The sequence below is a fragment of the Phalacrocorax aristotelis genome, chromosome 15 (assembly GCF_949628215.1).
Source record: "Phalacrocorax aristotelis chromosome 15, bGulAri2.1, whole genome shotgun sequence".
In the NCBI taxonomy this organism is placed as follows: domain Eukaryota; kingdom Metazoa; phylum Chordata; class Aves; order Suliformes; family Phalacrocoracidae; genus Phalacrocorax; species Phalacrocorax aristotelis.
In genome coordinates, this window is record NC_134290.1 from 6,720,923 (window position 1) to 6,737,529 (window position 16,607).

The 16,607-nt window shown below is 47.3% G+C and overlaps 1 protein-coding gene across 4 annotated transcripts in view; it reads left to right on the top strand.

The window, feature by feature from the left end:
- Positions 1–16,607, top strand: part of TTC28 (tetratricopeptide repeat domain 28) — a 197,662-nt gene that overhangs the window by 139,073 nt on the left and 41,982 nt on the right. For 3 of the 4 annotated variants that reach the window (XM_075110409.1, XM_075110410.1, XM_075110411.1), the window contains 2 exons: positions 5,385–5,892; positions 15,258–16,599. In XM_075110409.1, the coding sequence (XP_074966510.1) occupies positions 5,385–5,892; positions 15,258–16,599 (1,850 nt within the window). Of the gene's footprint in view, positions 1–5,384; positions 5,893–9,980; positions 10,067–15,257; positions 16,600–16,607 lie in introns of those variants that run through there. The other variant, XM_075110412.1, reaches the window with a different exon arrangement.

Here is a 16,607-nt window from a genome sequence, read left to right on the forward strand (position 1 = left end):
ACATGGGGAGTGTTAGTGTGAAGGCCATGTCAGAGGGCAGAGGTGGCTTTCCTGGCTTTGGCTAGCTGTTGTGTGAGCAACAGCCTTGCCTCTGGAAACAGCCCCGTCTTTCTAATCAAGCTGGGCTATTTCTTGTCAGCCCTTCATTTTCCATTTCTCTTTTTGCCTCTTCCTGCTTATTTTTCTTCTCTACTTCTCTTATCCTCCTCCCACATCCTGGTTTGGATGATCCAGCCCTGGGCACTTGGACGTGTAAGCCAAGTCTTTTTGCATGCCCCGAGAATGGTTGCCAAGGTTGTACCCTTCATTCTAGGTCTTTATGTGAGCCTGGAAATGCTATTGGGCAAAGGGATTAGGAGTCCTGAGAATAAACATTTCCAGCCACACAAATTTCACTGTGATCTGCTTCCCAGTCTAGGAGAATGCCTAAAGATTTCTTCCCATGTACAGTATGAGCAGTCTCTGCATCTGGCAAGTTCCTCTTGTGCGCAGAAAGTCTGAGATCTGCTGCTTTCCGTTTATGCCTCTTCCCTAGCCATAGCCCATTAACATCATCTGAGTGTCTGTCTAGATGGCTCTTTGCCATAGCTCATCTTATTCAGCAAACTGCATGCATAAATATCCTTTTTTAGCAGCCCTAGGAGACACCAGTTTTCACTGATTCCTTGTTTTTCAGAAAGACATTTCCATTCTCTCCTCAGTTATATCAGAAGTGCTGCTGGTGGTGGTGGCCTGTCTTCCAGAATTAACTGAGGGTGCTGAATCAGTTCTGCTGACTGTTTTGTGCTGGGTTTTAACTTTGCCCAAAGCATCCTATCGTTTGTTCCATGCAGCAGTGCATATCAGGAGACGAAGGGAGTTCCAATGCACCTTAAAGCCTATAATGGGCCCATGCAGTATTGCAGTCTGGGCTTGGGCTAGATGTCTGTGTGTATCTATTTTTTCAGGGTTTTTTTCCCTAGTGAGGTTGCAAGTGACTGAATGTTATGTGTATGTTAATCTTCTTGCAGATTTCTGTAAAAATTGATGAAAATTCAGAGCAAAAATGTTCATGTTTGTTTTGTAGCAATCTCAAATCATGCCCCCTCAAGGCCCTCCTTTAGATAAAAGCCTTTCTTCACTGGTGTCAGCCAAAAAGTTACTTCACTGCACTGCTCAAGAGTCTGTCCAGGACCAAACCACGCTGACGCCACGGTGAGCCTGACCAAGGTGGAGCAGGGCCTCCTCCCAGCTCTGCCTGCAGCCGCACGAGTGGAGGTAGCTGGTCCTGCCCGCGCAGCCCGGCCGGTCGCAGCAGCACCGAGGAGGGGCTGGGGCCTCTGCCAGCATCTGCCCTCCAGGAGCGAGGAGATACGGCCCTCTCAGCGGACTGCTGCACCGGGCAGGTCCAGGTCCCTTCCGAAGGCGTCGCTGTCCTGTTGGGCGTCCATCTTGCGGTGGCCAGCTGGATGCCAGGTCTAGCTGGTGATGTGGAGTTTTCCAACGGGAGGAGTTGCGGGTGGTAGGAGTGAAGAGAGGGCGGCAGTGCTCTGCAGGCTTTCTCGCACAGGTAGTTTTTGGAGTGAATACGGCTTTGGTCCCTGTTGTGAGCCAAGTGCCTGTGTCTGAAGAAGAACCCGTCCTTTCTGCCTCGCCATCCTGCTGGAAGCATGTCTGTTCAAGCTGTCTGTAGCTGGAGACCCCATGTCTGTGGTGCTGCCAGCATGAACTAGTGTTGGCTTCCTCCTCCCAACGGGGAACTTTTTCTTTCATGAGTGCCTGTGCTTCTGCAGAGGCTATAAATAATATTTTTCTGGAGGGTTTAGCTGGTTTTCATACCACCTGTCATGCTGGCTGTTGGAGAAACACCTCCCAAGCCTGAGAAACCACCTGACCATGTGGCAGTGTGTTTGGGGGCTTCGTCCCCAGCCTGTTGCTAGGGTGTATGTCACTGAAGAGTTGCTGCTAGCTGCTCCCCTCTCTAGTCTGTGGTAATTACAGCAGCAAAAGCAGCTTATTTGTAGTTCATTATAGCATGTATTGGCAGTAGGAAACCCAGTGCTGCTCTCACCATCTGTGGGACTGAGCCCAAGGCTTTCCCATCCCGCTGTCATGTGGAGTGGCATCACAGCCTTGCAGGGATGCTACAGGGCTTCCTGACAGCAGCTGCTGCTCTGCCACTGCTGTTGCATTGTCCCTTGTGTTGAATGAAGTTCAACTGCAGCACTAAGTGAAAAAAATTAAGATATTTTGAATTCTGGCAGTTTCTCCATTATAATTAAGCTGCCTGAAAGGATGCCTCAGGGAGAACAAATGCAGCTTGTCTATTTACGGAGCTGGCCAAGGGAGAGCTTCCTTATAACTTCTCTATCTTATGACCTATAAATTGTGTTTAATAGCTAATCTGTCACCACAGGTTCTTGTATCAGAAAAAATTGTTTCCTTATTAATTTGAATCAGCACAGCATATATACAGTTCTTTAGTGTGGAAACATTACTCTGTTAATGCTGCTGGTCACAAAAATAGTTTTATCACCTGTGCTCTCTGCCTCCTGCTCTGGCCCATTGATCTTCCTGACTCACCATTACTCTTCCAATCATGATGTAATTTTAGTAAAAATAATTTTAAGGAAGGTTTCTCCTGCCATTGTTTTTGAAAGTCATGAAAGGCTTATTGCTTTAGGGATGCAATTTCAACAGCAAAATATGTTTCTAGTTGAGAGGTGCTGAGCTAGCTCTCCTCCTGTAGAATATAGTTTCTGATCTGCTTTCGTTTTATATCTGATCTCTAGATAGTGTGACCAGGAAGAGGTTAATCACTTGCCTTGAAGAGAGGAATTAAAATCCTGCATCTGTGGGGTATGGCCAGGCTGCAGGTGGGAGCCAAGCAGGAACATACCAGGTTATCAAGGCAAGGCGAGTGTCCAGAGGGAATGCCCAGGGTGAGGGAAAGCTCTCTAACTTGTGTAGCTCCTGGCGTAGAAGTATGACTTCTCAAGGGAAACATGGCAGGACTTCCTTGTCTGATGCTGGGTAGGTTGGAGAGGTTCATCCTGGCCACTCTGGGCACTGAGGGGAGCCACCACCATCCCTTAGCTACTCTGGCTGCTTAATTTAATGAAGTGGTTTCCTTCCAACCTTGATGTCAGTAAGCATTTCTGTGCACTTACAGCGTGGAAGAGGCAGCTGCTTAGAACAGTTAAAAGAGGTGGGCTTAAATCTACAAATTCTTAGCTGAATTTAGCCCTGGAGGACGTCTTGCTGTCTGAACCTTGCTGCGGAGTTATGGTCTGAGTCCCATCTCATGTACAGAGCAAGAAGCTCACTTTTTACAGCTCATCTTGTGTTCCTTGGGTGTTAGGCTGGTATATTTTTCAGTGGTATTGCACTGAAGCCTTTCTCCACTTCTGTGGTGTTCGAATTGGAGAGAGCGGGTTGGCATTACCTGTGAGGTGCTTTCAGTTGCACCTCCTGCACTCACTGTATGGAATCCCCTTTCATGGGAGAGCTTTTGGTGTTGCACCTAGGGATCTTACACCCAGAAGGCCAAACTGTGCTTTCTCCTTAAACAAACAGCACCAGCATCAGCTGCATTGGAGGGCCATCCAAGTCATAGCAAGAGGGGAGTAGCAAAATAAAATACAAGTCTGCCACATAGGTTGCTCCAGCGGCTGAGCTCAGAAAGCAAGAAAGGAGGGAGCATGCCTTTCTTCCCAACACTGGAACAGCTGAAGGGGCCCCACCTGCTTGCAGCCTGGTGTTGTGGTCAAAGATCCTGCCTGTTAGGAAATAGGAAACTTGAACAGGTGATTGGGGAGCTCAGAATCCACTGCATGAACAGAACGCTAGCCTAAGGATGCACTGGGTGCACACAGCCAAGGATCAGAAAAGGGTGAGGCTGCGTCTTTGCTGGTAGCATGGGGTTATGCCATTTCAAATAGTAAGGACAAGTGTCCTGAGATGCTGTGTCACCATCTTGGGTGGAAGGGTGGACTGGGTTTTTCCTGAGCTAGGGGGCTAAGGAGGGGTGAGACTGACCACTCACCCTGACTGCTCCTTTCTGGAGGTTTAGAAAAGACGGCTGTTGTGGAACTGGGTTGCAGCAGCAGCTAGGCGGCAAAGGGAATGCACAAGCAGGGGCCATGGAGGACTCAGGGTCAGGGCTGTGGAGTGAACAGCCGTGCTGAGGCAGCAGATACGCATTAGGCAGAAGGAACACATCCCTGCTCTTGGCTTCTTGCCCTGCTGTCCAGCTGTGTATATTCTGGCTCTGCCAGGTGGAAGGACGGACTGTGTCCTGGTAGATGCAGTAGGCAAGAGAGTCTGATCCTCAGATAATTTGTCTTGTTAAATACAGCTGTTTCTCGTGGTAAGAGCTCAGGTTTTCAAATAGCTGTATTTATTTAAGATGTCCCCAGGGGACAGATGCTCCAGCTGCTGACATAGTGTTGTCTTTGCTGCAGTCCCAAGGTTGTCTGGGGCTCAGTAACAAATGATATTGTGCTAGAAGGACCGTGATGCTGCACAATAAGAACTGCACTCTTCACAGCATCACGTGATTGGCCAAGCAGAAGTGCATGAGGATGTTGGTGACTGCACACTGGCCTGCTGGTATTACAAGATAAGCAGCAGAGGTATCTCCCTTCTCTTACCTGAGTGCTGGCTGCAAGTGTGTAAGTTTTCCAGCAGCAGGTAGTCAATGGCTGTTTAGCCTGGAAAGAAGAGTCTGTAGACTCCTCGTGGTGGCTGAGCCTGCAACATGGTTATATCAGATTATGCGTTCTGCTGCTGGTTTCTGACAGTGCTTTGGTATCTGCCTGCAGGCTCTCAGGAGCCTGTTGCTTTGACGTGAGCTTACTGGGTAGAGGGTGGAACAGGGCAAGCATTCACGTACAATGTTCTCTGCAGATGAATATCATTATTTGTCTACATCCTTAAGAGTTGCCATACAGGATTGGTTGCTGTGTTACCAGGACTTGGTGTAGATGTTAAAGTAGTCATGAGAGGTGACTTGAAGTGTGGCTGCCTACATGGGAAGTGCTGCCCTGTGAGACAGCTCAGCCTGGTCCTGGAGTGCAGTTTTCTGCAGTGATCACTTTCTCTGTTTCCTCAGTGGTCTCTGCATCTTTGCAGTGCCGTCCTTCCCCTCTACCTGGTACGTAGACACACTGTACACTTCCCAGAAAGAAGTAATCTTAGCCCTATTCTCCCAAGTCAACCCCATTCCTTCTGCCTCTGCCTGAGCTGCCCTGAGAGGTGTAGAAGAACTGCAGAGAGCAGGTTTTCTAGCTGCTAGTCACATTCTTTCTCCAGAATGGCTTTTTGTGGCTTTGATTTCTAGGACTGGGGCCATTGACTTGTTTGCATGAATGCTTGTACTTACTTTTTCTCTCTTATCCCTGCAGGCAGCATCCTCAGCACTGAGTAGTCTGGGCCACGTGTACACAGCCATTGGGGACTATCCAAACGCACTGGCTAGCCACAAGCAGTGTGTCCTCCTTGCAAAGCAGTCCAAAGATGAGCTCTCTGAGGCGCGGGAGCTGGGCAACATGGGAGCAGTGTACATTGCAATGGGGGATTTTGAAAATGCGGTGCAGTGCCATGAACAACATCTTAAGATCGCCAAGGAGCTGGGGAACAAGCGGGAGGAAGCTCGAGCCTACAGCAACCTAGGGAGTGCTTACCACTACCGGAGAAACTTCGACAAAGCCATGTCGTACCACAACTATGTATTGGAGTTGGCCCAGGAACTGGCTGAGAAGGCCATTGAAATGCGAGCTTATGCTGGCTTGGGCCATGCAGCTAGATGTATGCAGGACCTGGAGAGGGCTAAACAGTACCATGAAGAACAGTTGCACATCGCCGAGACCCTACAGGACCGAGCCGCTGAAGGCAGAGCCTCCTCCAATCTAGGTAAGACCATGACATGGAGCAGAATTTGTATGGGAATGCTGTACCAGGGATCTGCTGCCAGGGTGCAGGAGGTTTGCTGTGTGCTATCTTCTTAGTTACCCCAGTTTCACCACATTGTCTTCATAAATTAAACAGGCACTTGGCAGATCGTGTGCCGATGTAACGTGCCCCGTGTTCAATTATTAACCTGCTCAGAAAGGCACCAGAAAGCACAAGTTTGTGGCAGATGGAAAATTAAAAGGTAAATTGCATTTGAAGAGCTATTCAGATGTCAGAAATAAATGTAAGATACATGGGTCAAATCCTAAGTAAGTTTGTTTTCAGAATGTATAGATTAAAATAGAGTGTAGGAGTATCGTGTTCTAAGGAGAGACATTGGCATCCTGCTGGTGGGCTGGGAAGGACTGAATTACATCGAAGTGAAGTCCACTCCTGCTTCTTCATAGCGCCAGATGTGGAAGCGACCAAAGATGCGTTTTCATCGCTGCCGTGGGATACAGCATTTGCGCTGCTGATATCCCAGCTGTTGTTAAGGATGTGTTCTCAGCTGGCTGGGAGTGGCAGAACAGGGCTGTTGCTGATATAACAAAATACGTGTTTGCTGGCAGCTCCTGAATCTCAGCTCTTGCAGGCTGCCCCATGCTGTAAATTAGCTTCTGTTTCTGCTTGGCAGTTGGCACTTGGTTCATTTGTAGATGCTAATTGTACTCTGATGTTATCAACAGCAGGTAATTGAAAAGGGCTTGATGAATTACTTAATTTCTCTTAATAGCTGAGTCTTCAGGAGCCGAATGAAGAAGATAAGACGAACTGGAGAAAACAAAACAGTCCTAGCTTTCTAATTAGTGTCGCCAGTCTCCTCCTTTACACAAATTAGGGCAAATGTATGAAGCAAAATAGGCGTGTAAGGCAAAAGAGCCTGTGGCATGCTTAGCATTACAGAGCAGTGAGCAGGGATAACATTTCTGTTAGTGTGACAGAGCACCCAATGGGCAAGAGGGCTGGGGGGATGAAGCCTTGCATCTGGCTTCCTCTAATATTTATGTAAGGGCTTTTGCAGAGAACAACAGCAGACGCATCTAGCAAAGCACAGACTACATCCCCCATCTCTGCTGCCAGCGTGCGGCTGCTCTTTGAGAGACGCAGAGACATGAGGGATCCCCTGGTTTGTGACAAGGACAGAGGGGCCCATCTGGAGGATCTTGGATTGTCCAGGCGGGGAGCAGGGGGAGGTGTAAACTGTGGTCCTTGCTGGTGGAGGTGGAGACATTGTCCTTGGCTATGCTTGGGGAACGCACTGGCTTTCTCAGCTCATGGTCAGGACTGCGGGAAAGTTCCTCTTGCTGTGAAGCTTAACTTAATGTGTTTTGTGTCCAGTGGAAGCTGACCAGAGGGTGTGCAGGCCGTTCTGCTGGCATAGTTACTGGGAGGCGGCAAAGCTGTGTTCAGCCATGAGCACCTATAAAACGGGGGTGGACGTGCTCTGAGCAGCACTGACAAACCTCCAGAGATCAGAACCACTTTTATTCGCCTCCCCTCTGAAGCACATGCTGCGTTCTGGAGAACTGCCCCAATTATTTCTCAGTTTTGGGTTTTTTCCCTTTGTCAGTGTGATAGTGAGCCTTCTAGAGTTTTCTGTATTGTCTCCTGTTTCTGTGAGCCCTTTGCCAGTGAGCAGACCACACCTTTTTTGCTAGAAGGAGCTTAATTAAAGTCCTGCAGCATTTCTTCTAACTACCTGTATGTTCAGTGCAGTCTGTCCCTGTGCTACCCAGCATCATAAAAAAACCCTAACAAACGGGTACAGAAGTGTTGAGACGAGATGGGCTTAGCAATTTGCTCCAAGTGCTCATATTCACTGTAGTTGCTTTGCCTCATCCCAGAATGAAACAAACACTGCTGCAAAAGGAAGCAAGTTGCTGTTGTTCCTCAACCTTTCACGGTACTCACTTGAGGTTTTAATTCTCTTACTGTTTTGCTGGCTCAAAATCAATCAAGTTGGGACTAGAAGATTCATCTTAATACCATTGTTAATCTTACAGCAGCTTTGGCTTTAATTATGTTTTCAGCTTATAATTCCAGAAATTTTTCTTTAAAAAAATAAAAATAAAGGAAAGAGTTTTGATGTAGCAGAGAATGTTTTTCCTGTATTGGATTTAATCCTAAATATAACTTTCAGTTGGTATGCTGACTCAGTCACCCTACACTTCGTATTAGAATAGTTTTCCTAGCTTCTGAGTGCAGGATCTCACGTTTCAGCTGTTATTTGGCTATATTTTTATGTCTTCTCTGTCAGAGTTAAGTTATACTGGAGAAAGAGAACATGCAGTTCTTGTTGAGAAAGTGTATTACTGTTGTTTAAAATGCATCCAGTACCAATTAAAAAGTCAAGTCTTAATTGTCTCTTTCATCTAATCCACATGCAAAACAAAACCTCATCAAAATAACCATGCTGACAGGCAAAAAAATGTATCTAAATGTGTGTTGCCAAGCCAGAATGTTAGAGTTGGCCTCTTTGCTGAAGCAACAGAAATGTTCTGTTTGCTTTTCACTGATTTAGATGGAAAGCTCTCTTAAGTGTACTATCTAATGCTGAGCAAGACAGAACAGAATATAACATAGCCCAGCTGCTGTAGTGCTCTGCAGGGAGATGTAATGCACTCTATGACTCGGTAAGCAGAAGCTAATGGCCTGAGGACAAGTCACAAGTTATCAAGCCCTTCACAACAAGGAGATGTGGAGTTTAACCAGAAGTCTCAGATTGTCAACCTTTGCAAAGCAGATGGTGTTTCCAAATGCCAAGGCTCCATGTAGAGAGCTGGCTTTTCAGCCTCTGCAGCTATTAAGGGTTCCCACTGCGATTAAGAGAGGACACTTCAGATTATTATTAAAACACAGTATAAAGTCTCTCCCTTGGTGCTTAGCGTTTCTTTGCAGTTACAAGAGAACTGCTATGCCCTGTCTTCAAGTGCTTGGTATGTTGTCCAGAGGTGCCAGATATTTTGTCGTGAAACATTGGTGTCAAAAAATGCTGGTTACGTTTGGCCATCTCTTCCCCAATTGCTGAAGGACTAGCTAACTCACCCAAGACCCCTTTCCCTCATCTCTGACTGCTCACAGACGCGCTCATCCAGCCAGCTGCATCGCAGCAGAGCACGGGTCAGACGATGGATGCTGTTAGGCTGTCCTGTCCCCACTGAGGAGGGGGCTGGGACGTGGTTCTCCGATCACATCGGTGAGCTTCAGAACCACTTGTGCTCTGTTTTATCTTTCAGCACGTTCGTATTTCATTCTGAAAGAGCAGGTTCAGTCAAGAGTGGTGTTACCTCAGTCTAAGTTGGAGGCCACGGTGCAGGTGTGACCCCGTCACCACACAGAGGCTTTTTCTGCACTGGCTGATGCTAGTGGGAGACTGGAAGTCCCTTTGACTTCTGCTGTAACCACCTGCCAGGCTCCAGCATAGGAGCTGCAAAGACTGTTCCAAAGTTAGTCTGACACTTTCTCTCTCACCTTACTGATTTGTTACCTGAAATGCAAAAATCAGTGATTTGTATAGGCAGAATATAACTTTTATTATTATTTTGCTGATGTCTTATACAGGTTTCTACCCAGTTCTAACTGTATTCATCATTAAGGAAAGAAAGCTTGTGAATTAATGTAATTTGTGCCATTTTTGGTGCTTTACACTGTATAAAGCAGTAAAGGCTATCTCTGACCATCTCTCCTCATGTCTGCTGGGTTCTTGTCTTGGGCTGTTCTGCTGTATCCTTCATGTGCTACTCCAGAATGTAGTCTAGCTGCTGGACCAGAAGGCTGCCTTTTACTTTGAAGTCAATGGTTATAGGTGTAAGAATGAGCCAGAAAGCTGATGTTTTGAAGTGACGGTGTGTTTCTGGATCCTTCTTCCTTAAGTGGCCACAATAAATGGGTGACAGCTTAGGCAAACTAATGTGATAGCAGGCTCCGTGGGTGAGGAGAGCACAGCTTTGTTCTCTGTTATGCTACTTGGTTTTGTCCTGGGTATCTCCTGGTAAACATTTGCTCACTGTTTTTCTCCTTTCTTGGCAGTAAAGAGGCTGACTAAAACATTTAGAACTGTGAAGGCTTCATCTCCCATCCATCTGCGAACCTCATTTTTGTCTGTTGAGGAATGCACAAAGAGAGAATATATTTGGTAGGTGATGATTTTGGAGTCTGAGTCAGAACCTTTCCTTCCTGGGCTGTCCTTTGTAATTACCACTGGCAAATGATGGAAACATACCAGGAGGTGATGTGCGGGGTCTCTTATCAGGTTCCTCTTTTTCCAAGTGCACCCTTAATTTTTAAGATGAAGTTCTGGGAATGTGCTTGAGCAGGGCTCGTGACAGAGAGCAGCCTTTCTGGTGGACATAGTATCCAGGGTGAAACCCATCGATAGCCTCTCCAGAGAGTGGCAGCGCTGGCTCTTTCAGTAACCTGTTGCCCTAATCTCTAGTATGAATTTTACTTCTCTGGCTGCCATTTGACTTTCAAAGCCATGCTCTGTGTCTGACTTGCCATCTTCCACTTTCCTTCTCCTTCATGTGGGACAGGAGAGGTTGGTGTCCTGGGGCAGGACTTCCTATTATGTCCAGCTCCAGACACTTCATTTTTTATCAAGTATAGTATTAAGTGGCAGTGGGAGAGAGTCTGAGTTGGCTCAGCATCCCCAGCACTCTTACTCCATGGTAAGTTCCTCCATGTTGAAGAAGAGGGGTAATTACAGTGAGCAGAGGACTTCTGACTAGCATCCGCGTCTTTCATCCACCGCTCCCATGGACACAGCTCCTGAGTTGTCAATGGCATTTTAATGGTGACCACTGTGACTGACTTTTCTTATTCCTCACAGTGAAGTGGAGCCTCTTCAGGGTGCTTTAGCTTTGGGGCTGAGCTGTGGCGTCCTGTCTGCTCACTAGGGCCTCCTGTATGACCTTGGGGTACCAAAGGTTTATCTTCCTCTGTCAAGTCAGCTGAGTATTTGCCAAAATAATCTCCAGTGCTACCAGAGATGTTGATCCAGGTAGGGTAAGAGGGCTCAGATGGAAAAATAAGGAGAGGAACTTTGTGACCAGAGTAGGATTCACATGGTGATCCATGGGTAGCAAGAGGAACCTCAGCCTGATCGAGCATCTTGTACTCTGCACACAGCAGTGGTCTGGCCTGAGGACTGTGATGGCTAATAGATACAGTAGTACAAGAGCTATTTAGAAGGAGTTTTTTGGGCACAAGCTAAAGTATGGATTTCACACCAGGCTCCTGACATTATGTCTTAATATATTTTTTTAAGGTACTAGGTGCTAAACGCAGGAACTTGCATTCCATGCTGCTCCAACACCTCTAGCAGGCAGGCAGCTCTGCAGATGTTTTTCTCAGCCTAAATTTTCCCATCTCAGTGTCATGTGGACAACAGAAGCACCAAATGACAGGCCAGACCTGCTTGGATGTCATCTTGGTTTCTAAGATATCCACTTGAAAACTGATCTAGATTTGGAGAGATGGGTATTAAATTATTGCATGTTCCAGATGAGCAGAATTCCTTGCAGCCCAAAATAAGCCTCTCTCTTTCCTAAGAGGCTTCTGTTCTGTTTCTTGACGTTTTGTTGCCAAAGATTGCAGCTAAGGAGCTTGCATCATGCAGGACATGGGAAAGAATATGAAACAGCTCATGTTTGACATGGCTCGCAGATAAGCATACGTGAAACTAGTAGCAAGGTGTAGAGTCAGCATCCCCTCAGAGCAAGCCATACGTCTGCAGTCCAGGACCAAGGCTGTCTCCGGTTTTATCAAGAATTCTAAGTCTATAGCTGAGGATAGACTGAGGATGGGAAAACACCGTTGCCACTTGAGGGAGGGAAAGAGCAGGATGCTTGGCTGTTAGGGGAGGGATGGCAGCTTGTACAGAAAGGATGATGGGAACCCACTGAATAGCAGCAACAAAGCAGGGGAATGAACTAGGTGATTGCTCTTGTTTCCAGGCGCTAGGGCAGCAAGGCTCAGTAGATAGTAGCAGGCAGTCTGTGGAGCCTGTGCATCTCTGACAGACTGTGTCCCTGTAGTCACTGTAAGATCTGGGTGGGTGGGTGTGTCCAGCCTTGCGGTAGGAAAGATCTGCATGCTATTCTGAGTTCTTCCAGGTATCTGACCTTCCAGCCAGTCCTCCTTCTGCCTGTTCTCTTACTCTGTATTTCAGCCTGTTGGTATCTGCAAACCTCAGCAAGTTGTGGCTGGTAGCTCCTACCAGTTTCCTGGTGACATTTTTCCTACTCTGTTCCTTGAGAAGTAAGGCTATGTTTTTATTTCTCAGCATGACACACTTGGGATTAATGAAGCATACGGAAATGATCTGTGAATGTGCTTTTATAGAGAGTCTTGCTGATGACTTGCTTCATTCATGTCCTGCAGCAGCCACTTCTGCCTAGGATATTATTGGTGATGTAATGACTTGGTGGTGTAAGGGTTTTTGGAGGGTGGCCTAAGAGCAAATGTTCTGTGTGCTGTGCAGCACCATGGCATGCAAGCTGCAACTCACGGAGGCAATGTGTTTTTGAGGTGGTGTGTGCTCCAACAATACAGGATGTCCATGTTCCCAGTGTAATTCCTTGGCCCATGAGTGGTTGCTGCTGGCCTCAGATGCTCTCCCAGAAAAGCTGTAGAAGCTCAGAGTTACATGGGGAATCTATGATCAAATTAAAAGAAGTGGAAGATGCCTTCTGAGGCATTGAATCCAGTCTCATGTTATTGCACATGCCATGTAATGGTAATACCATTATTCATAAACTAACCACATGCCATTTTAACAGTAATGTTTTGTTTGCTTCACTCTCCTACTCTAGGGCTGTTCATGGACCCTTGGCACTCAGGTGGTGAAAATAATTTCTAAGGTTGATGCCCTTCTGTGGCTACACCAGCATTGGTCTGAAAAGTGATTAACTCTTCTGCATCCAATAGGAATTGCATTTGTCGTTCTGTACTGGAAATACGTCAATTCACTGGGTAGCTCCTTCTCTTCTCATTTCCAGTTGATGACTCCCTGCCCTTGTAGTCTTCAAGTGCACATCTTTGCGTAGTTTATTGCTGATTTTCATCGCCCCATTCTTGTTCTGGTACACAAGATTGTCCAATCCTTCCTCCATAATAATCCCATCCTCCTCTGTGTCAGCAGTGCTTCTTAACTGGGCTTCATCGGTACATCTCAAGTAGTACTTGCTTCCTTTGTGCCAAAGTCACCACTAAAAATTTTTAATATTTGTCTTCTTTTCTACTTTCTGACTCTTAATCAAGAGGATTCTGATCAAAGGACAAGTTATCGAGGCAGTCAGCTGAACTCAAACTTGCTTTTAATGTGTTTTCTGTCCTCTCTTTCCCTTTTACGGTCACTTCAAGCTGAGTGCTTTCCCACATCTGATTGCTCGGAGGAGGTGGAGGGTGGTGCTGGTGGAGAGCAATGGCATGTCCTGTCTCCTTGAGGAGTCTGTCCATTTAGCAGTAAGAGATTAGGAAAAGCTTGCTTGTCCGTTTATTCTGGGAACTCTGGGTTTTCAGAAGTGGTTTTCAGAGAGAGGTGTATTTAGCTTTCTCACAGGTGAGACCCACTGTGTTACGTCTCACTGGGCAGAGCCTGGCAGGGCCCCGGTGCTGGAGCTGAGGCACCCTGAGGGGCTGGCTGGGAGGGGGACAGTGTTTGGGAGACAGGGCTGGGAGCGTGGGCTCCTTGGGGCAGTGCTGATTCTGCCTGCTTCCATCCTGGACATCTCTTGCCATTTCCAGGGGAGACATTTAAGTAATCCCATCATTTTAAGTTCTGAAGCAATGGGATGCTTTCACAATGACTGTTTTTTGCAGTTTCTAGGTCATTTAGCTTTGTATCCAACCCAATTCCACCCCTTGTAATTACTTTGTGGTTTTTCTGCAGAAATCGGTGGTCTTTCCTGTGAGCGCTCTGCTGTGTGTGGCAGCGCGGCTCTCCACTGAGCCCCAGCACTGGCCGTGTCTCCAGATAGGAGGGCCAAATACTCACGTGGGGTCACTTAGCTTAGTTCACCTCATCCTTCCTGCCACCACCTTCCCTCATCTCACTGGAGGGAATGCATCACCAGAGATAAAATAGCTAACGCTGATCAATTAGAGCCACAGCCTCATTGGAGCTGAGGAAGGATTTGGCCAGGAGCTGGACTAAGATGCCAGGGAGCCAGTCCCTCCTGGCATGAGCTCTAGCTTTGATCATGATTGCAGTGTGGGGGGAGAGAAATGAACTATCAGCAGCAGCCAAGCGTTTGCTGCTTTGATCCTGTTTTGCTCTGACCATGTTTCCTAAATTGCCTTCTCCTGAAGCCTCATGTCAGTAGGAAGGTGAGCGGAATTTTTGAATTACTTGCTTTGCTAGAAATACAGGTAGTTCCAGCCAGAATGCTTTGTGCTGACATAATAGAACGTGGGTTTTCAATCCCACATGAGTTAAAAAATGAATCTGCGAGGTCCAAATTCCCTCAGGAAAGCAAATTTCAGCCCTCATGTTCCAAGTTCTCTTGGAAAGCCTGTGTCTTCAGATTTCTCTTTCAAAGTGCAAACCAAGATGAGGGTGATGCACAGGGTCTGATCACAGCGTGCTGCACTTGCTGGTGACTGGGGAAGGCAGCTGCCTCCTGACGCTCAACGTCTCTTTTCCCTCAACACATTGGTTGTGATACGGAGATGGAAGTTGAAAGCTGTTTTGTTTTAGGGGCAGGGAAATACCTGAAGTCGTCTTCACTTAATCAAGTAACTGTGACGAATCTGCAGGATCAGGTAACTGTGTTTGGAGGGCCTCCTTCAGTGCCTCCTGGATCTCCAGGCCTGTTCACGAGTGTTTGCAAAGGAGCCATGGAGTTTAAATGAAGCACAGTTGTAACATTAGCAGATTCAGAGCTCCTGTTCCCATGTTTCATAACAAGTACAAATGCTTTCTTGCTCAGTGTGTTGCGTATGAGCTCTGGAGTCACCAGGTATCACTGCTGAAAAAACAAAGTAGCATACCTAAAAAAGAAAATGTGCTTTTTATAAGGCAAGACTGCCCAGTTGTTGCAGTGAATGTGTGCTTCATGTGTAGTATAAAACTTTCTCCATGTTTTGCCTGCTAGGAGTGAGGAAGCAGTCCACTTGAGAAGGTCTGTGCTACGTCAGCTGTGCCAGGGATGCATCAGGGTGCTGTGGGGAAGGGATGGGGTTGCCTGGTGTAGAGACCCTGGGGAAGGGGCCAGGCCATGAGCTGCTGAGGGCCGGGCTGCAGGAAAGACCTGGCATGGCAAGGTGTGACAGAAGGATTAGTATAGAGGAATGTTTTTCTTGAGCCCGTTTCTGTTATTTTTCAGGAATCATTCACCAGATGAAAGGTGACTACGACACTGCGCTGCGGCTGCATAAGACACATCTGTCCATAGCTCAGGAGCTAAGCGATTATGCGGCCCAGGGCCGGGCCTATGGCAACATGGGCAATGCTTATAACGCTCTTGGCATGTATGACCAGGCTGTCAAGTACCATCGGCAGGAGCTGCAGATTTCTATGGAAGTAAATGACCGTGCCTCTCAGGCTTCTACACACGGGAACTTAGCAGTTGCCTATCAGGCGCTGGGTGCCCATGACCGTGCCCTGCAGCACTACCAAAATCATCTCAACATTGCCAGGGAGCTGCGAGACATCCAGAGTGAAGCACGGGCCCTCAGCAATTTGGGCAACTTCCACTGCTCACGAGGAGAATACGTGCAGGCAGCCCCGTACTATGAGCAGTACCTGCGCTTGTCCCCAGAGCTGCAGGACATGGAAGGGGAGGGGAAAGTTTGCCATAACCTTGGCTATGCCCATTACTGCCTTGGGAACTACGAGGAAGCTGTTAAGTACTACGAGCAGGATCTTGCCTTAGCAAAGGATCTTCATGACAAGCTGAGCCAAGCCAAAGCCTATTGCAACCTGGGCCTGGCCTTCAAAGCCTTGATGGACTTCAGCAAAGCAGAGGAGTGTCAAAAGTACTTGTTGTCCCTGGCCCAGTCTCTGAACAATTCCCAGGCTAAATTTCGAGCTCTGGGGAACTTAGGGGATATTTTTGTCTGTAAAAAAGACGTAAATGGTGCAATAAAATTTTATGAGCAGCAACTGAGCTTAGCCCATCATGTTAAAGACAGGAGACTGGAAGCCAGTGCCTATGCAGCCTTGGGCTCTGCCTACAGAATGATACAGAAGTGTGACAAGGCTTTAGGTTACCACACGCAGGAGCTGGAGGTGTACCAGGAGCTGGGAGATATGCCGGGTGAATGCAGAGCACATGGTCACCTTGCTGCAGTGTATATGTCACTTGGGAAGTACACCATGGCCTTCAAGTGTTATGAAGAGCAGCTGGAGCTTGGGCAGAAGTTGAAGGACCCCAGCATAGAAGCCCAAGTCTATGGTAACATGGGCATTACCAAGATGAACATGAATGTCATGGAGGAAGCTATTGGCTACTTTGAACAGCAGCTGGCCATGCTGCAGCAGCTCAGCGGAAATGAATCTGTGTTAGATCGGGGGCGAGCATATGGGAACCTGGGAGATTGTTACGAGGCTCTGGGAGATTTTGAGGAAGCTATAAAGTATTATGAACAGTACCTGTCTGTGGCTCAGAGCTTGAACCGTATGCAAGATCAGGCAAAGGCCTACCGGGGCTTGGGCAATGGGCACAGGTAAGGAG